Genomic DNA, 22,417 nt, shown 5'->3' with positions numbered 1-22,417 from the left:
ATGCAGCTCCATCACTAAAATAGATAATGTGTTCAAATGTTTGTAATTGTTTAAGTTTATCAATAACATTACCGATAAAGCAATGAACAGCATCTGTTCCATGTTTCAGATGATCTGATATAACACAATAACTTTGACTATCAAGTTTTCCATCTTTTATAAAATACGCAACAAAGGGGTGCACAGTTGCTTGGCTGTTATTCCAGTGAAAACCTTGCACTGCATCCTGTATTAGAAAACTATAGTTTTCTGCAAAGTCAAGAAGAACCAAAGCTTGATTTTCTTTTAAATTAGTTTTCAAATGTTGGTAGTAGGTGGCTTGACTTTTTAATATAAAATGATGCACTCGTAAACTATCTAACTGTTCATAAACCATTTCAATAAATTCATCTAAAGGTAGAGTTGGTGGTACTAAAGTACATTGGTAATTTGATTTTTGCCATTGATAAAAGTTAACTTCACTAATTTCTTTTTCTAAGTGTCAATGTAGTCTAACAAAACCTTTTTAGCAGGACATTTATCGCAGCTATGCAGCATACAATCTCTATTTTCAATGCTACAAACCATTAATTTTAATAAGATTTTGTAATCAGAAATTCCAGGAATTTTCTGTACAAGGAGCTTTACATTTTGATGGTACTGGCAAACACAAACTGCATGCAGGCCAGAAGCACCACCCACAGGAATGCACCACTTGGGCCTTAGCTCACAAAATTTTGAAAATCCAACTTTAAGATAATTATATTTCTTTTTAAACTCAATATGTAGCTCTTTCATATTGACTAGTAGAAGGCGCTTTTGGATATGTTGCTTTTTACTATCTACTTTAACTGAAACAAACTCTTTTTTTCCTGGACAAACCCTTGAATATTCATCGCATTCGTAGAAATGAACAACCTCTGTAATTACATCTTCTCTTAGTTTTCTACCCGATTTTGGAGAAGGTTTTGATAGTATTCCACTTTTTTTACTTAATTTTCTGGCTTGTACTACAGATCTTTTTGAAGTAAAAAAAAACTTCTGAGTTTTCTCTATTGACCAACTGTCTGGAGTGAGTGTAAGAAGTGTGATTTTTTCAGAATTTGACAATGTTTTTTCAAATTTTGACTTAATTTGAGTCATAATATTGTCTAAATCTGTGTTTGTTTTTTTCAAACATTTTTTTGAGGGTGATTCAATTCCACAAAGTGCAGCTATTTCTAAACCTAGCACATTGGCAACAGCCTTTTGTGTATGAGCTCTTACGCTATCAATTTTACGCTTTCCATATGCAACTCTATCTTTTTTTGAAACAAGTTTTAGAGGTGAGCATCCAAAACTTGCAATACTTGAATTAAGATCTTCTTTTAATGTATGGTTGTCAACATAAATTTCTTTTTCTTGGAGTTCATTTTCTTTTGTATTATGTTTGCAATTCAGAACTTTTCTGCAACTAGTGCAAATTTTTTGACCAGGTATTAAACCAAAATCTTTGGCATATGAAAGACTGATAACTCTAAGAGAATCTAAAAAATAACGGAAATAATTATTAAATTTTTTTTTTTATTTATTTAGTGTTATTAAGGTATTTTTATTAAATTAAGATATTAAATATTGAAACTTACTTTTCACATTTTTTGCGTGCTTGTTCAACGGATTACAACAATACCTGCGATGTTCATTCTCATACCTCGACAAGTAAACTTTCTCGTGATAGCTACAAATAAAATCTATGGGATTTATTTTGCTTCTCAAAGAAATAAGCTCTTGGTTTAGTTTAGACAGTTCTTGGTAGCGTTTACTTTTATTAGATAGATAGCACTGTTCATTTAATGCTTTACCAATACAGCAAGTAGAAAGCTCAGGCATATTACTTATTATTAATTAGTTCTAAAATACAACAATTTATTTGGTTTTATTAGTACTTTTTAGATTGACATACTAGTAATATAGAATTAAATGAAACAATAACTAAACTTTTAAAAAGTAATAATTTTTTATGGAAAATTTACCTGACTTTTAGAGACTACCTTTTGGGGGTTATAAATAAGCGCCCATTAATTTTTTTGGTTTTTATTAATTAACAGTCTTTAATTGATGCGTATAAAAAATTTTATAAAAAAAAAAAAAGTGCCATCTTAGGTAACAGATGCTTTGCATCACAGATCAATTTTACGAAAATCTCGATCTGACTCATTTTGGAGACCTATAACTTTTGAATGCAGCTCTTTAATCAACTGATTTTTTTTAAAATGTTTATCCACCACATGTAGATCAGCAGGCATTTTGATTTGTATTAACTTTGTAACTAGTTTTTAAGATTAAGGTCTTTAAAATCACAAAAAAACTTATTCTTAAAACAAAAAAATCAACTTTAGCCCGCCATTATGGAAAAAGTTAAGATGCCAGAAATAATATTTTTTTCTTTTCTCAAAGTATCCACAGCACACTTGCTATCTTATAATAATTGAAGTATAAAACTAACTTGTTCAAAAGTTATTGGCTGTTAAAAATGATGAAAAAACCCTTTTTTCTTGTAGAGTGAAATTTTATGCAAAATAGCCCACTACTTAAATAGCGTTTTCTCAAGAACCATATTAGATATTGATCTAAAATTTTCAAAACATGCTTTTAACATATATATGTACAAAATCACAAAATTTCAATAAAATCTGAGATGGTCCATAAGGGACCTTTGCACCACTTGGCATGGAATGACCCATAACTTGAACTTTGCTCCAGAGTATTCAAAGAATGGCCTATCTGTATAGGATACAGCTAGTGCATGAACTGGTGCCAGAAGATTACAAGATACAATTAGCATATAATATCTCGATCCAAGATTTGGCAAGGCAAGAACCTGACTTCATTAACAACATTTTTATTATAAACAAAAAATGCATCATTGAGTTATATAAGTCCATATATAAGTCCACAAACATTGTTTGGACCCTGTAAAAAGGAATAAAAATAAAATCCGCAAAAATTGACTGCACCCTGTAAAAATTATTGTTTGGTGTGATGAATATGCAAAAATTTTGGACTTTGTTTCTTTGAAGATGATGCAGAAAATGCACCAACAGTCAATAGTGAAAGATATCAAGAAATGCTTGAGAACTTTGTACATTCTGCAGTCGAAGACATACCAGAGATGTCTAGAGAAGTCTTTGACAGCAAACTTTTGGAAGAAGGATAATTTTAATAATAAACCAAGAAACATAATGACAGGTGATGCTTTATCCCCTAGAAAGAGGGTATCAGTGCTAAGAGCAAAAAGGTGATTATTTAAAAAATGTTATTTTCAAAATTAGTTAAAACTAATTTCCAAGAAGAATGTTTTCTGTAAAACATGAGTAAAGGAGAATCTTTTTTTTTAATGCTGTTTTTTAGTTGTAATTGGGCAAAAAATAGATTCCACACCCCCTTAAGATCTCTTCAGGACGGCCCTGATTTTTAAACTTTGATCTCAAAAAAAAAGCATTAATGAACTACCATCTTGAAATTAAAAACCACTTTTTAACTCAAAACCAGTTGTCCAGGTGCAGGTGCATAAGTTTTTTTTGGGTAAATCCAAAAAAAAAGTACATCATTTATGACAATTCTAAAATGGTCACTAAAGTGAAAAAATTTCTTTTACAAACTAAAAAATATTTTTTTATAAAAATACTCAGCTGACACTAATAAATTTTATTTATAACAAAAATAGAAGGTACTGCACAGACAAAGACAATATCTTTTATTACTAAGTATTTGGGAAAAAACTTGTTTACTTATTCACAGGCTCATAATGACTGGCAGTTTTAATGAAAATCTTTGTGCCCTAACACTATCTTTCAATAATGCTTTTTTAAAACATTCTGCAACTGTAGAAATAAAGTCTTTTATATGAGTATATAAACAACTTTTAATTTTAAATAAATTTTATATAAATATTTACTAAGAGTGAAAAAATTGTACATTAATACAACAGCAATAAAGAATTCAAATACCTTACTGCAATAACTGTTGAATGCCAATCTTTTACAAAGATATGTGGCTATGAACAGGGCTGTCCCGAAGAGATCTTAAAGGAGAGAGGGGGGCTAGACAACCCCACAACCCCCTCCCTCTTTTGCAACGCCTCTGGCTATGAAAATAGCTATTTAACAAAAGGTACTAAAGATATTTTTTAAAATTATACTTTTACTATATTTAAAAATTATTCAAAAACAATCCATGTGTATTAATAGCAAACTTGTTAAACACTTGTTTACTATCTAAAGATAACTCCGGGCGAATATTCATTTAGACTACTTCTATCATTTTGCTTTCAAACTTTTTCTTACCAATCTTCAGTGGTCCAAAAATACAACTTTTAAGGCAAAAATCATATATTTGTCATTTTTGAAGTTAACTCTCTAAAATTTTCAGTGAATATTATACCCTAGACTATTACAAATATTATTGTAATGCCCCTTACCATGCTTCTGATGGATACACCAAATCAAGAACAAATGACATAGTAAATAGTAGATACATGACACATGTTTCATACTTAATTTTCAATGTTCAATTAATTATAAACGTTCACCAGCATGAATGACACATTTTTGTTTGATTATATAATGATCATACATTCTTTAACTGGAACTGGCAATATGTCCTCTTCATTTGTAGTTCTCTTTTTATAAACAGAATAACCAGTTGAACCATCAAATCCAACTTATAAGAAGAAGAGTTTTATAAGACTAGATTTATCCATGATTTTTCAAATCCTATTTGCAGTGTCATCCATTATTTCTTGAAGATTTACAAAAGCACTGTAGTTTGATGCAATAATTCCAGAATCTAAAATGTAATTATTTTTAGCTTTAACAATATAATTACAGATAGGGTATAACAACCTTTGCTTGACAAATAGTTTGATAGTCAGTCCTACTTATCTTAGTCTAGAGCTAAAACTTTTTTTGCAAAGTCTACTCATTCTACAGTCTAGAGCTAAAGCTTCTTCTGCTAAGTACATTTTAGAGCATGGTACATTACTGGACCCATTAGATTTACTTACCCTAAAATGTTTTAAAACTAGGGCATCTTTTAATTGTCCTTCTTTGTAAAGATTAAAAATAAGTGCAAGAAACGGACAGCCCAGTGGTAACTCCTACTATTTTAGTAAAATATGACAATCTTCTTTTCTCAGACTTTCTTGAGAGATCTTTAAAAGATTTTGATGGTGCATCTCATTTCAGCTGCATCTCATTCAGGTCAAAAATTTTGATGGTGCATCTCATTCAGTATAAAATTATATCTTTTGTACATATATAATAAATATTATCTAATAAATATATATTATATATAAATATATAATAAATATTATCTTATAAGTTTTTTGTATTGTATTGTATAAAATTGTATCTTTTGTACATTTTGTACAATTATTTTTAAAATATTAACTTTCATATTTAAATAATATCTTATAATTTTCTTGTTTGACGGAGTTTAAAATAGTGTAAGTTACTGTTATAATTTACAGCTTAAGTTATAATTTAAAGTTTAAGTTGCAGTTATAGTGTAATGAACAAGTAACGTATTTAATACTATTAAGATATTTCTTTTAGTAATTGTTTTTAATTAACATAATACTTAAAAAAGTCAAAGTAAAAAAGTAAGAGTAAACATGTAAATATTATAATATTTAAACCACTTTAATTAGTCAAAACCACTTTAATATGTTCATGCTGATGATAAAATACACGTTTTTTTTAAAGAATATTTAATTGTTATTGTAAAAAGCTATAAAACAGCAGTAAATTAAACTGCTTATCATAAATTAAACAATATAAAGAGCTTGTGTTTATGTAAAACAACTTTGTGACACTGTTTTTTTGCTGTTTTATACAGTTTATATCCATAATAACATAAAACGCGTTTAAAATAAAACAAAGCAAATAAAGAGAATTGTTCTAATTAATAAATGAAAGGTTCTATAATCTATAAACAAAATGAGTACGATCAAAGCAAAAAAAAAACGTTTAATTATTTTTTCTAATTTATTGCTTCTTGATCTAGCGTACAATTAAAAAATTGAGTTTAAAACAAAGCAAATAAATAGAATTGTTCATTTAATAAATAATTAATTAAATAAATAGAATTGTTCAATTGTTTTCATTTAAATGGTTTTTGAATGAAAACAGTTGAACAATTTTTGACAATTTTCATTCATTTTTTTAATTCTAATTGATTTGCAATAAAAACTGAAACAAAAAAATTTAGTTTAATAAATCGAATTATATTTCCTTAAGTATAAGAATATGCTTAAACTATTTTTTAGAAAAAAAATTCTTTGAACAGAAGTAAAATAATTTGTTAATTATAATTTAAATTTTTTTCAATTTAATTTTTATTTTAACTTTTATTTAACTATTCAAAACGTTTACGATTTAAATAAAACTTTCTTTGTCGCTTGCACTATGTTCTAAATCTGATATTGTTACTCAGAGGCGGATTAAGGGCACTTGGGGCCAGAGGCAAATATATTTTGGAGGCCATTTTGACTTAAGAAAAAGTGATGGTATGTAATATTTAATATTTCAGCCATGTATTTAAAAATTAAAGTGAAATTTTCTGGATTTGAATTAAAGTTAAATTTTCTGGATTTTTTCGTATGGCAAATTGTTCAACAATTTCATCAAATGAGAGTATTCTGATCATCTCACTTTCAATACACATTAAAGAAAGCATGTCGAGCTGCTCTTGATTAATTATAAGACAACATTAATTTTTTATACGCTTTAATTGTAAGAAACTTCTTTCACATGTACAATTTGCCACCATTAGGCTGAGGTAAATTCTAAAAGCTACTGCAAAATTTGGAAAAGTCTACCAAACCATCATTGAGAAAAATGAGGCTCATCAACAACACCTTGCTTGTTTTTGTATCATCAGAATTAATTTGTGTGACTGTGTAAGATCAAAAGTAAAGCATTTCCTTTTTCAAGCTGACTTCAATGTCATTGGAGTAATTTGTTACTAAAGTATCACAATGCCTTATCACTCCCATCAGTCCATGTCTGCAAATTGTTTATGAAACTAAATCTGCTGGGCACATTTAAATATGCGATAGATATATGAGCCAATGCTGCTTTTAATTTATCGATAATATCAATTAGAACATTAAATTAAATTTCATCTTTTGCAAGCAGGAGAACTTCTTCAGAAGTACCTTCATTGAACTGTTGCATTCTGACTTTTTTGATTTTTTTTTTATTTACTTCACATTTGGACAACTCTTTTCCGTATTTCTTAAATTTATCCAGTTCTGTCGAACACCTCAACAATTGAACATACTCAGTGAATGAATGCATCAAACCAACAGCTTTATTCAAATCTAAAGTTGCACCTTTTAAAGCAAGACTTGTTTTATTGAATCTTTGCAGTATTGTGTCCCAAAAGATAGTCAAAGTAAACTTAATATTGAGTGACTGTAAGTTACTGTAGTAACTTAACAGGTTGTTTTAATTTAGTTTTAAGGTAAATTTAGTGTGATGTACTTTATCCATTCAGTGAATCAAACTAAATATGACTTTAAAATAATATTGGCTTCCATGCAGAGATTTAAAGTAATTTAAATTCAAAAGCGCTTTATGTTGAACAAAATCTCCGCGCAATAGAGCAAAGATCATACTTCTATTCAAAAGACTAATTTAGCATGACGTACTTTATGACCCCTAATATAAAACTTAGACAAAAACATTACTTTTAAGAAAGGCCAAAAAATGCTAAATTAGAAAAAAAAATTAACAAACAAAAAAAAAAAAAAAAAAATTGCGAAAATGTGATTCGCAATTGTGATTCACAGAGGTCAAAGATAAGAATGGGTGTATTGAGACTTACATGATGTTTGGTACCATGTTAAATTGAAAATTCACAGAAATTCCAGACGGAGCTGATAGTGACCCCATGGACTGGATCTGTGAGAAGTGTCTAAATATTGCTTTTGCTTGGTTTTAATTGTTATATTATATATATATATATACATATATATTATATATATATACATATATATTATATATATATATATATATAGTTATATGTATATATATATATAGATATATATGTATACATAAATATATATATCTAAATATATATGTAAATATATATATATATAAATATATAAATATATATATATATAAATATATATATATATATATAAATATATATATATATATAAATATATATATATATATATAAATATATATATATATATATATATATATATATATGTGTGTGTGTGTATATATATAAAATTTTTTTTAAAAATATATTCAAGTTGGATAACTTTTATTTGATTATGCCCAACAATATAGCAGACATCAACTAGACATGCCTATGGTTAGGCTACTGCATACTAAAACTTTATCACAATTGAAATTTAATTATTGTAGCATATTTTATTTACGTTGTAATGAACGAAAGCTTACTGATATTTAGAGACATCTGCAAGTTCAATATTGTATTTTACTATGCTTTTTATTAGTACATAATACAAGTTTGGTTGTATATCTTTATATACAAAGTTTTTTTTTACCACAAAATGCTTTAGATTTGTATGGTAATTTTTATTTTAAATGTTTTCAATTCTTAAAAAATAATTTGTGTAGCAAACATTTAAAATTCTAAACTGAACAACCAGTTCATAAATTAATATTAAAATACTTTACCTTCCATCTGCTGTAACGGTTTTCGATTCAAAATCAGATGGCTTTAAGTCCATTTTTTCATCTTTCAAAATTGTTGCTTTCTATATAAAAAATTAGAATTGTTATTTAGTTTTACTTTATTATCTATTTTTGATTATTTGGGTGAAGAAATTAGAAGTGATAGAGATGATCAATATTGTTTTAGACTGAGCATTCCTATAAAAGCTAAACATTAAAGATATGCGATGTTGACAAGAATCTTGCTAACAGAGAGAGCAAAGCATGCAAGAAAGAACAGGCTTAAAGAAAACAGATAGAAAACCATGCCAGAAGAGGAAAAAGAAGCTAGATGGTTAGTTGGCAATAAACCTTGACATAGCATGGCATAGTGATAGAAATACAGCATTACTCTAACAATGCAAAGCTTTGGCCACAACCTTGTTAACTTATTGAATTGTAAATCAATTTTAATTCTAAGACAGTAAACTAAATGTTGACAAAAGATTGCTGAGAACCTGTAATCTAAGTTTAAACCTATAGTTTCTTTCACCATTAATTAGGATAGAAAACTGTTGCAAGATATTTTGATCAATATTTATGTGTGGAATCGGAAACATTAAACCTAATCATCAAATTTAATTTTTATCGATTAATTTTGATTAATTGTTATGATTGCTGAACTATTTAACATAATTTGACCAATGGGATTGTGGAAATATGTTTTAACTATCTTCAATTTTGAAAAAAGTACTCACCAGAACAATTAGTTACCATTAGGCATAAAAAATTGGCAAAACTGTTTCAGTGTTTAGAAAAATGGTAATCAAATGGTCATCTTTAATAGTTTTATTGTATGATTTAATCTGTCTGCATTGTAGCTTTTAGTTGCTTTCAAATACAATCAAAAATCAATCCATCAAACAAACTTTATTGCTGACTAACCTTTTCATCCTCTTCTTGTTGAATTTTATTTTTCTTTGTCTTTTTTGCATCCTTATCAATTTTACTGTCTGTCTTCTAAAAAAAATTAAAAAAGTCATGAAAATATAATTTTCAGATTTTCTATGAAATCCAATCATTACATATATAATAATTAAAATTTCATGCAATGATTCAATATTTGAACTATTGCGTAACATATTTGTTGATTTTTTTAAACTTTCTGCTAATTAAAGACTAAACATTACAACAGTAACAATACTAAATTTGGCATTTTGTGCAGCTATACAAACTTCATTTGAATGAGATCAATTACAGCAAAAAAAATCATATTATATATATTAGTAAATTTTTAACAGTTGCTAAGTTGCAAAAAGAATAATTTTGAGTTTATTCTGTTTCCAAATTTTGTATACTGAAATCTATCATCTATATAAATATTAGATCTAATTATAGACTCTTTTATTTAATTATATATATATATATATATATATATATATATATATATATATATATATATATATATATATATATATATATATATATATATATATATATATATATATATATATATATATATATATATTGTTTACCACTAAAAGCTTCATTCATAAGCAATTATCAGGTAAAAAATACATTACATTTTTTACCTGGTGATTGCAAACACATGAAACTTTTAGTAGTAAACATTATGCAGTTACTTTTTACTTAATCTCGTCAAACAAACATATAAAGATATGATTCATTGAGCACTCTTGCTGAAGAAATATAGAGAATAAAATAAATTTAGTAAATTTATCCCCACTGTTAATTTTTTTCTGCTAATTACCAATATGCAAAAAAATTTTCTTTATCATGGCCCTGTTAGCGCTTTTGGTGTGCATTGAAAAGGCCACATAAGGAACCCTGAGTTATGACTTTAGGTTATTTAGCAGAACAGAGGCAACTGTATAGCTCATTGTTAGGGTAACTTGTTCTTACTACCTAGTGAAGGTACCGCTATCTATATGCTCTATCTATAATTGAACATCGTACTCGAATTATTAAACATAAAAAACAATCACCACAACCTAATTGTTTCAAAATATCTTTTACAAATATTTGTAGTCTTTGAGACATTTTTTCAGTTGAACCTTACCTCTTGCAAAATTCATCAGACTTAATTGCTCTTTGTTGGGCTAATTTGAATTCAGCTGTTTCTTCTTCAAATCTCAGTATTAATGGCTGTCTTTTGATTCACAAAGACTCTAATAATCACATGATTAGTTTGGGAATATACTTAGGTGTCAAAGGAGATCTGTTACAGCCAAAAAAATTGTTTTTACATTTTACTTTATATTTTTTTGAAATTAATGTGTCTCAGTGATTAAAGTGTACATTTCAACAACAGCAAAAAGGAATGTAGAACTTATTAATATGACCTTCAAAAGAACTTAATACATAGTTGTAAACATTTTTATGATTTTCTGTTTTTTGTTATTACGATATATGTTGATAAACAATCAAGCTTGATGGAAAATTTTACATACATAAAAAAAAAAAAAAGTAAAAATGTATATATGAAAAAAAGTGAAATATTCAGTACCTATATAACACAATATGCAGTTATTTGTTACAAATGAATCAAAACTGAACTTTCTACTTGTTTTAACAGACATCATAATGATTTAAAAAACACTGGATTTCCCCTTTTGCATGCTGATTTGATCTGGAAATTTTTAGTCAATAGTTATTATTATTAGGCATTTGATCAACAGATCAATGGTTGACTTATTCTTTTGAAAAAAGGTAAATCTATGAACTCTGGATAGTAAGTTTCTTTGCTTAGGTAAAAGAACAAATACCAAAAAAAAATACTATTGCCCTAAAATTCCACTTTGCATTACTTAACTAAGGTAATTTTTAAAACTTAAATAGATACAACTTTTTTTAAAAGAATACTTTTTAAAAAAGTAAAAAAATTTGAACTAAGTAAAATAGAAACATCATGACACCATTCTGCTGTTTTGGTAATATTAACTTATCACTTTTGAAACACTTCTAAAATTGTTTGTTATTTAAAAAATCGAAGATAAACTTATATTCAACAATGTTTCTACTAAGTTCATATATTACTGTGCAAAGCAAGCGGTCAAAAACATGTTGACAGTCAATAATGTTTTTTCAGCTTCTTTTGAGTGAACAGTCTTGGGCAATAACACTATTTCCTTTTCCAGTGTTAATGAAGATTATTTTTATGGACACTACAACAGTGTTTGTAGTGTCCATAAAAATAATCTTCATTAGTTCCTTTGAAAACAGTATCCATGCTTTCATTTAGTATAACTAATGCTTCAAACATACCCTCTCTTGTTTTATTTATTAAAACCCTGGTAATGAAGTGGTTTTTGCTCTGGAAAGCAAAAGGTATGAAGTTGAAACCCTAGCACATTCCTTACAGTGTTATGCTTAACTCTAAATTTCAGTACAGCGCTTGTTCATTAAGGTTCATATTTCATAATTATAGAATTGAGAAAAAGTTGTAACCACATATTTAAAAAAACAAACAGCCTCCTCAATTGTAGTGACCTTCTCCAAAATCTAAAAAGAAAAAACCACTCAATATTCTTGACCATCAAAGAGTATTGTTTTTTGCATTTGCTATAAATAATATAGCTTCTGTAGTAGAGGTCTCAATCAGTTATATAAATATCTCCAAATATAAGATTAAAGTATACAGAACATTTAACTCATAATCTTGATTCATTTTTTTAACAAATTGATCAGAATATATAAATTAGAATATTTATTTGCATCTACATGTATTTTATTAGATTACCTAAATCAGGCAAGTAATGTTTAATTAATATTTTTTTAAATGGTATTTTTTACTTCAAGATTATGAATAATATATAACATAGACAATTTTTCAAGTAAAATAATTACAGCCCAAATCAGTTCTTTTAAAACCATATAGTTTCGAAATCAGAAGAAAACTATGTTTAAAAAAAAAACCTCTGTGTTTTACTGTATTACATATTATAAGGAATGCATTTATGCACACATTTTTGATAGTCACTATCAAAATTCGAATTTTATGATAAAAGAATGAAAAATGCAATAAAGATCTAATGGGCTTAACTGTATATTCATTAGAAAATTACTCATGTATGTTTCATGTTAGAAAATGAATGCTTGTACCTTTGTAAATTGGTTGTCCCCCTTCCCCCTTTGATTGGTGCTACCTTAAATCCACCTCGCTCTAGTGGGTCTTATATGCTGTTAATCTTAGATCAAAACAAAGTGTTAAAAAAATTTACAAGCATCTCAAAACGGCTGAAAACTAGACTTTTTAGACAAGTGGACACTTTGCTTTTAGATGTATTTGAGTTCTAAACTGCAACAAGCTGCCTATATTTTGCCCATTTATTGCAGACAGTAGTAGCTAATCACAAAACTTATCTGTAAAGACTTGTGGATGAATAAAATAATGCTCCAGTTAGTTTCATTTTGGCATATTTTAGCAATTTTAGGATTTTTTCCTAAGTTGAGGAGGTCATAATTTTTTTCTAATTTAACACAAGTTAATAAAAACCACTTTTTTTAAGAGACAACTATCCAGAAAATAGTTCTAGAAAAAATGAGACACTTGTTGAAGGTGAGAAAAAAGTTATAAAGCTCTAAAGTAGTCTGTTTTGACCATTTGTAAATCAAGGGGGGGGGGGGGCAACTGTGTCATGTTTCTAAGGCTATAATTTCTGAACCAGTTTACTTGGTAGTCTGAAATTTCAAATTTAACCTATCTACATGATGCACAATATGTAAAAACAATATGTAAAATCAGGAAAATCAGAAATGGTGACCCACATGCCATTGGTTGAAATATAATGATTTGACCTATTACCAAGTCTTAAAACTAAAAATAAGGAATTTAAAAACAATTGGCACTTCAACTGTGCTCACCTAAATCAGTTAAATACAAAGTTTAGCTTTGAAACAAATCTATTTTAAATATCAATATAAAATAAAAAAACATTATTAGAATTTCCTTTAGTAAACAGAATTTAAAAAGAACATATGTACTTATGATGATTAAATAATCGATGTATGAATAACATGTGTACTTATGATGGAGGTATGAATAACACAGTAATAATGAATAAGTTGTAAAAACTTTTTTTTTTTTAATTTTAAAAGAACAACCAAATTTTAAAATTTACCAATAAAAATATGATGCTGATTTCATTTATATGATGTCCCATCATATAAATGAAATCAGCATTACAAACAAAAACAATGTCAGCAAGTCAAAAATAACATAAATAAAAATTTGAACAATAATATTATAACATAAATATACTTTTAATCCTTTTTTAAATATTTTCATTCAGTACTAGAAATCAAGATTATAAAAACTACAATAAAAATAAAAATAAAAGATCGTACTCTTTTACCCATTGTTTTTGATAAAAAGTGAAAACTTGAAAAGGATCTAAAACAAAACAAAAAACACTAATATGCTACCACATTACATTTTACCACATTAGTTAAAAAACACTAATACGCTACCACATTAGTTAACAAACTATATAAGTTTTCTAAAATTACACATGTCAAGTAATATGCATATGCATTAAAAAATTGTTTAAAAAACTAACATTATTTTATTAAATTTCAAACCCCACCTTTAACAAACTATTAAGAACTCAAAGAAACTATTTACTGCTAATCTGAGATCATTACTAATCATTACAGCTATTCAAAAAAAATTTTTTTTTGATTTTTAGGCTAATGGGCAATATGCTTTTTCTAAAATTCAAAACTTAAAATGTGACAACTTGCTAGTTTTTAGTAAAAAAAAATTCTAAAGTTCTAAAGTAAATTTCTTTAAATGGATATTTCAAAAAATACTTTTGATAAAAAAGAATTATGCAGAGTAAAGTTTTACACAAAATTAGTAACTTGTTATAGTGTTAGAAAAAAGTTAGGAAATATTTTTAAAAGTTATAAAATGTCGATTTTTATAATTATCATGAAAATCAAAGATAATAAGAAAATTTTAAATTGTTAGAAATAAAGAAATTGCTTTAACTTAATAGATTTAATAATTTAATTTGACGTAAAAGGCATTTTATGCTGCAAAAGATAGCATAGTTACAGAAAAAATAGTACGATGTGCCATATCTGTTAAAGATGCTTCACCTCAAGAAGCTATCTGGCTTAGTCAAGCTGAATTGTTCCTTGAGGTGAATTGAATTACCTGGACCTTTTAGTCCAGATCTAATAAAAGGGAAAGGAGGGGGGGGGAGGTGTTTTAATAAAAAGGTGGATGGGAATTTTTTACAGAAAACGAATAAAACAAATTAATTCTAATGTGGTTTTCGGGCATTTTGGCATTTTTTAACAGCTATTTTATCATAATTTTAATAGGATTTAAATTGCTTGTATAAGTTTTATACTATGGTGAGAAATTAACAAAAATCTCATTTATATATATATATATATATATATATATATATATATATATATATATATATATATATATATATATATATTGATTGTTCAAGAACAAAAGTACCGATGATGAAAAACAAATATGGTGATGAAGATGACAATGATGAAGAAAACAAGATAAGAGATGATAGGGCTATGAGCCATGAAGCAAAGCAAGAATAAAAAAATAGAGAAGAAATTAAACTACTTACAAAAAAAATTCAAGCTTATAATAACTGAGTAAATTTAAATTTTCGATTTCATCGAAAGAAGCTGAAGAAAAAGTTTGTAATATGGAGAAATTGTTAAAGTTAAAAGTACTCCTTACTCAACCTAATTTTTATTGTGTCATCTCAAGTGTATTAAGCACTTAAGAGTATTGTTATCATGAATTATTGGCAACGGTGATGCTACTGATGATTTTTCTGATTGTATTTGCATTTGTTCCATCGAGATTGAGTGCCAAACAATTTACTATTTGGAAAAATTTCCAACCATCATCTACACTTTATTGCCAACTTATGGTTTATTTTTAAAAAGAAATCATGAGTTTACTTTAACATTTTTCAATTTTAAAAAAAGTCTTAATTTTAACACAATTTCAACACAAATTATATTTTATAAATCTCAAACCACTCTTAAACATGACCTTATACTTTATTTGACAGATGGAAATGTGTGCAACACACATCTCTCAACAAAGTGTTACATTTAAAAAATTTAAAAAAACAGTGATGAATAAATAAGGAAATAAAATAAAATAATAATAATATGAAATAGGTTAACCACATAATAAAAGTAAGTTAAGTATGTAAGTTAAAGTTGGATAAATTAGCCACATAAAAAAGTAGAGTTTCGTAAATATTTATTTAGTAACACCAATAAAACAGACTTTATTAAAAACTTATATAAAATGCAAAGGTAAAGAAAAAGGTTAAGAGGTAAAAAGGTCAAGAGTAAAGTTAAGCGCAACTTTTTAAGTAGAAATGGTGGTGTGATTTTAAGGTAGAAATGGTGGAGTGATTTTAGGAACAGACTCTTGAACCTGAGGATGGGATCTGTTTTTAGGGTGTTCGATAGGATACACTAGCATGTAATAGATGTGAGTAAACTAAAGTTTACTCAAATTAGCTCTATTATCTATTGCCACTTGATTGTGGAAAAAAAATGGCGGCAGGTCGTTCGATTTCGGACTAGAATGATAAAAATTAAATTTTTAACATTTTATGTTTATTGTTTACCCTTAATATTCTAAATAGTGCAGTGATTGCTTTGGATGCTTGACTTCGATTTTAAAACTGATTCGCTGAAGTGAGATTACGGAAAGCTAAGAGAGTTACATTAATATTTTGTTTCAAATCAGACTGGCTGTTCTGCACTTTGGCGTAAAGTATTGTTTTGACGTAAAGCAGTATTACTTTGTTTATTTACTTTATTCAAATTTTATTTACTTATTCAACTGTTTTTCTCTTTAACTTATTGAAAATGACTCAAGTCATTTTCAATCAGTTAAAGAGAATCTTGTGGCGACAAATAATTTCCTTCAATTAGTCAAAGATACCGTTCATTGAAAATTACTACAGTTTTAAATTTTTGCTGTTGTTCATTATTAACTTTTGTTACTTCTATTAAAATACCCATAATTTGATCTATATATTTCTCCATAGTATATAAATTATCTATATTATATGTATATATTTTGATTGCATGTTTGTTTTATGATTATATATATGTGCATACTTATGTATGGATATATTTATATGTATATGTATGTATATATATGTGTGTGTAGATATGTATGTATATATTTATATGTATATATAAGTTTTATCTTGTCATATATATCTTATTTTATCACTTATATTTATCTTATTTATCTTATTATATCACTTATATTTATACTATAGCAGTATAGTTACATTATAAATCTTATTTATATTTTAAACTCATATACTTATAGTTATACTTTACTCTATAATCTTAGATTATTTAGACTTATTATTTAAATATAAAGATTATTTATACAGTATCATAATGCTTATATAGTATTTATATAATATCTATTATATTATTTATCATTATCTAATTCTTATAAGTTACTATATTTTATACCACAGTTATTTAATACATTATTTCTGTTTGAATATATAAGTTTCAAAAGGGTTACATTCTTTACTTTTAAAATATTGTCACGTTCTCACTTTTTATCAAAATCTCACACACAGTATTGCATAGGGTTCACTAGTATCTGTAATTAAAATATAGACTAAAATTTGATACCAATAATACAATAAAACTTGTATAAAATAAAAGTATAAAAGTCATAAATAAAAATATAAAATTCTGTAAATAAAATATATAACTCTTAAATTAAAAATAAAAATATAAAACTCAAAATTAAAAATAGAAATAAAAACCTAATAAAAATACAAATATAAATTTAGTTCAACCAAGTACCCTTTTCTCATCTTCATTATCCTAAATGCTGAAGTGAATAATATGGTTGTTAAATCTCCTTGTGGTGTTTGTTATAAAACCGTAACATGCAATCAAAAAGCTATACAGTGCGACTCTTGCAATAAGTGGATCCACATTAGGTGTAATAATGTTGATAAAAAATTCTACAACTCTTTGATGACTGAGACTGGCTGTTGGTACTGTTTTAATTGCTTAAATAACACTCTACCATACTCTTCCCTTACAGATAAGGATTTTAAGGTCACTATATGGTCACTATGCAAACACTTCTACTCATAACTTATTTTATGACACTTCATCTAACCTAAATAATCTTTAATAAATCTTTATCAAAATAAACTTGACAATGATAATATTAATTGTAAATACTATGATACAACAGAGTATAACAAAGCTATTAGTATTGATTCAAAAACCTATTTACATGTAAATATATCATCCCTGACATATTACCTAGATGATCTAAAACTTCTGCTTTCCCTTATGAATAATAAACCTAATATCATTGCTATATCTGAAACTCACTTAAATCGTAACATAACACTTAGAAGTGATATTGCTTTAAATGGCTATGTCTTTGAACATACTGATTCACATTCTAATAAAGGAGGAACTATTATATATATATAAAATCTGAATTAAATTATAACTTAAGATCTGACCTCATAATCCAGAACAACAAAGAACTAGAATCAACCTTTATTGAAATTTTACTGCCATCAGCAAAAAATATTATTGTAGGTTGCATTTATCGCCACCCATGTATGAGCACTAGTGAGTTTAATATCACTTATATACAAACCTTACTTGACAAGTTATCACTAGAGAATAAAAATATAGTTCTTTTAGGAGACTTCAACATTAATCTTTTAAAATATGACTTCTGCAATGATGTTTCTAACTTTCTAAATCTTATGTGCTCTTTCTCTCTCTTCCCATTAATTACTCAACCAACCAGAATTACCCCAAAATCAAAGACTCTCATAGATAATATATTTGTAAACTTTCACACTCCAAATACTAAATCAGGCAACCTAACAGTATGTCTTGCTGACCATCTTGTTCAGTTCATATCCTTTCCATCCAAGAACTTAAAACAGTCTCATTCTAAATTATATCATAGATGTTTTAAAAATTTTGATGAAAAAAGTTTTTTAAAAGACCTTAAAGAAACTGATTGGCTTTCAATAAACCATTTAAACTACTGTGTTAATAACTCTACTTCAAAGTTTTTGGATGCACTTAAAAGATTACTTGATAGTCACGCCCCTTTTAAAATGTCAACCAAAAAAGCTAATAAATCTTTATCAAAGCCATGGATTACTAATGGAATCTTTATGTCAATACAAATTAAAAATAAGTTGCACAAGAAGTTTATAAAATGTAAAAATGAGAATTTAATAAAAATGAGAAGCTACATTACTTTCAAAAATTCAAATATTACAGAAATCAAATTAGTAACCTACTGTGATACTCAAAAAAAATCATATTATTCAACCTACTTTAATGAAAACTTAAATAACCTTAAAAATACCTGGAAAGGAATAAGGAGTATTATTTATATTAAATCAAAGATCAACAATAATATAGATAGTTTAAATATCAATAATAAAACTATAACTAACAAGAAAATAATTGCAAACACTTTTAATGATTACTTCTCTTCAATTGCAGATAAACTTTCTAAAGAAATTATAACTCCTAGATTTCACTTCAGCCACTATTTGAAAAATCAAAATCCTGATACTTTTTTTATATCTCCAGTTACTCCTCAAGAAGTAAATGACTATATTTCCCTCTTGAATCCAAAAAAAAGCACCGGTCCCAATAGCATTCCTTCAAAAATAATGACCTTAGCATCTCAAGAATTGAGCTTCCCCTTGAGTATTAAAATATATCAATCTTTTCAATCAGGGATATTCCCTGACTTATTTAAAGTTGCAGAAGTTGTTCCAATTTTTAAAAGCGGCTGTAAACAAGATCCATGTAACTATCGGCCTATATCCTTACTCTCAAATATAGGTAAACTAATTGAAAAATTTATGTATAACAGGCTGCTCAGTTTTTTAAATCTATCAGATAGCTTATATAGTCTGCAATTTGGATTCCGAAAGAAACACTCTACTAACCAAGCACTCATAGATATAACTGAAACCATACGTGAGGCTTTGGATCAAAAGCAATTTGCTGGTGGAGTATTTGTTGACCTGCAAAAAGCTTTTGATACTGTCAACCATGAAATTTTATTATCAAAACTGTATCATTATGGTGTAAGGGGAATTGCACTGAACTGGTTTAAGTCATATCTAAACCATCGTCCACAAAGTGTTACTATTGGTAATATCTCATCCACTACTAAGTTTACATCTATAGGTGTTCCTCAGGGTTCAACTCTGGGTCCGCTTCTTTTCCTTATCTACATAAATGGTTTAAACACTTGTATTAAGTACTCAAAGGTGTATCATTTTGCTGATGACACTAACCTTCTGATTGTAGATAAGTCTTTAAAAAAGCTAAATAAGTACCTAAATTATGACCTGGCATCACTGGTTCAATGGCTGCGATCAAACAAAATATCTTTGAATGTCAAAAAAACTGAATTAGTTTTATTTAAACCTCAAGGCAAAAAAATTACCAAAAAACTTAATTTTAGAATTAGTGGTCAAAAACTAAATATTGTAGATAAAATAAAATATCTGGGCATATTATTAGATGAAAATCTCTTGTACATTCAACAAATTAAGTCCATATCAAACAAATTAAGTCGAGCAAATGGAATGCTTACCAAAATAAGGCATTTTGTGAATTATGAAACCCTTGTGAATATTTGGCATGCTATTTTTAACTCCCACCTACGCTATGGTTGTCAGATATGGGGGCAAAGTCCATCCATTTAAAAAAAAAACCTTACAAATCTCCAGAATAAATCTTTAAGAATAATTCACTTTCAACCTAACAGTTTTTGTTCTGACATACTGTATAATCTTTCTAAAATTTTAAAGCTTGACGAACTTATCTGCTTATCAAACTGTGTTCTTGTATGGGACATTGTCCACCATAATACGCCTAGCTGCTTCACTAGCTATTTTAAATTCACAAATGATGTTCATAGTTATAAACTTAGGTCTGTATCTTATTGTAGTCTTTCTATGCCTTTAAAACAAACACACAAGTATGGCATAAAGTCAATCAAGTATCAATCAATTCTATGTTGGAACTCTCTTCCTGTTGAAACTAAAAAAATATTCTCCAAAATATCAAATAGAAATGCCTTTATAACCCATGTAAAAAAATTTATCTTCAGTAAAAATTATCAATGAACTATCAGTTTTGCAATCACCCCCTAGTTATTCTCTATAACTAAATTTTTAATATAATAAAAGTAACATAGAAATAAATAAAAATAACTCATAAATAAAAATAAAAATAAGAATAAAAATATAAAACCAAAAATAGAAATAAAAATATAAAACCCATAAAATAGAAATAAAAATATAAAACTCATAAAATAGAAATAAAAACATAAAACTAAAAATAAAACATAAAAATGTATAAATGTTCATTTAGTCACAATCAAGTACCCTCATTTTCATCATCCTGTAAAGTTATATTGCTCTAAAATTTGTGGCACTACTAAACCATATAACATGTAATAAATAAACAATAAACTATTTTCTATGCAATCGTCCCGCTTAATTCTCTATAACAATTTTTTTTTTTTTTTTTCTTTTTCTTTAATTCATATTCAATTTTTCTATGCTTGAAAAATGCTGGATCACAACAAAACTCCTATGACTTCTACTTCTTTGACTCTTCTTCCTTTCTTTCCTTTTTTTTACTGTTATATTTTTTGTTATTGATATTGTTATGATTTTTTTTTTTTTTTTTTTTTTTTTTTTTTTTTTTGCACTATCCTTATGATAATCACTATAATATATATAGATAAATATATAGTAAAATATATACCTAAAATATATAGATAGTACTTATTATATTACTGTATTTAATATTATTATTACTATTTATTACTATTATTATTACTATTTATTTTCATTTATTTTTTATTATTTATTTATTATTTATACTTATTATTATTATCATTATTATTATGCTATATTTATACCATCATAGGTCTTTACGCGTCATCAGTTTATAAATGTTTGTAAATGTCCTGCACGATTGTATATATACAGTTATTATTAAAGTGAAAATATATTGATTTGATTTGATTTGATATTATTGCCCAGATAAAATAATATTTATTAGGTATAATATAAATTATTATCATACTTACTATTAATAATATATGAAAATATAACAAATACTTAAAACCATTTATTCATTAAATAAAGATTTGTTAGTAATAATAAAGGAAACATTGATAATTTATAGATCACCTGATAGTAAAGACAGTTTTATAGAAAGAACAACCTAATATTTTTGACGAACAAAAGGGAGATTTTATAACTAACATGGGTCTCCACGTTAATTCTAAATAAAATCATATAACGTTAAATCGTATTACCAAATGAAAAATTGTACAAATATTAGCTGGGTATGTTTCCACGTGCTTTGGATTGACTGATAAACGGTTGACATAGACATTCCAAATCAAAAATAGATAGCTATGATTGGTCTGTTTCAAAAATTAAAGTTCCGTGGTAAAGTTTATTTACGGCCGCATTTTACTTTTAAAGCTCATGGTTTAAAGTTTCGTTTGCTCTATCTAATAATGGATATTCTTTCAACCTATTTTGAGTAATTGCTACCAAAATATTAAAAAAAAAAACATGAAAATTTTGTTTAGACTAAAAATTTGAATAAATACTAATTAACTTTTGGGTTAACTAATTAATAGCCAGTTCAGGGGCGGG

At 26.8% G+C, this 22,417-nt stretch overlaps 2 protein-coding genes across 4 annotated transcripts in view; both read right to left on the bottom strand.

Moving 5' to 3' along the window:
* The window catches only part of LOC100201725 (DNA repair nuclease APEX1), a 52,722-nt gene extending 30,511 nt beyond the window's left edge, over window positions 1-22,211 (bottom strand). Inside the window, exons 1-4 of one of the 3 annotated variants that reach the window (XM_065792702.1) lie at window positions 22,069-22,211; window positions 14,019-14,064; window positions 9,597-9,671; window positions 8,676-8,755 (exon numbers count right to left, since the gene is read on the bottom strand). In XM_065792702.1, coding sequence (XP_065648774.1) covers window positions 8,676-8,755; window positions 9,597-9,671; window positions 14,019-14,030 — 167 coding nt within the window. In that variant the 5' untranslated portion in view covers window positions 14,031-14,064; window positions 22,069-22,211. Of the gene's footprint in view, window positions 1-8,675; window positions 8,756-9,596; window positions 9,672-14,018; window positions 14,065-21,940 lie in introns of all 3 variants that reach the window. The other 2 variants (XM_065792700.1, XM_065792701.1) reach the window with 2 other exon arrangements.
* On the bottom strand, window positions 458-1,959 carry LOC136078037 (uncharacterized). The gene is made up of 2 exons (XM_065792699.1): window positions 1,605-1,959; window positions 458-1,505 (listed from the first exon to the last, which is right to left on the bottom strand). The coding sequence occupies exons 1-2, from the start codon at window positions 1,846-1,848 to the stop codon at window positions 475-477; spliced, it is 1,275 nt and encodes a 424-aa protein (XP_065648771.1). The 5' UTR covers window positions 1,849-1,959; the 3' UTR covers window positions 458-474.
* Window positions 22,212-22,417: the final 206 nt, after the last annotated feature.

Source organism: Hydra vulgaris, chromosome 03 (genome assembly GCF_038396675.1).
Source record: "Hydra vulgaris chromosome 03, alternate assembly HydraT2T_AEP".
In the NCBI taxonomy this organism is placed as follows: Eukaryota; Metazoa; Cnidaria; class Hydrozoa; order Anthoathecata; family Hydridae; genus Hydra; species Hydra vulgaris.
This window is presented reverse-complemented; position numbering and strand designations above follow the sequence as displayed.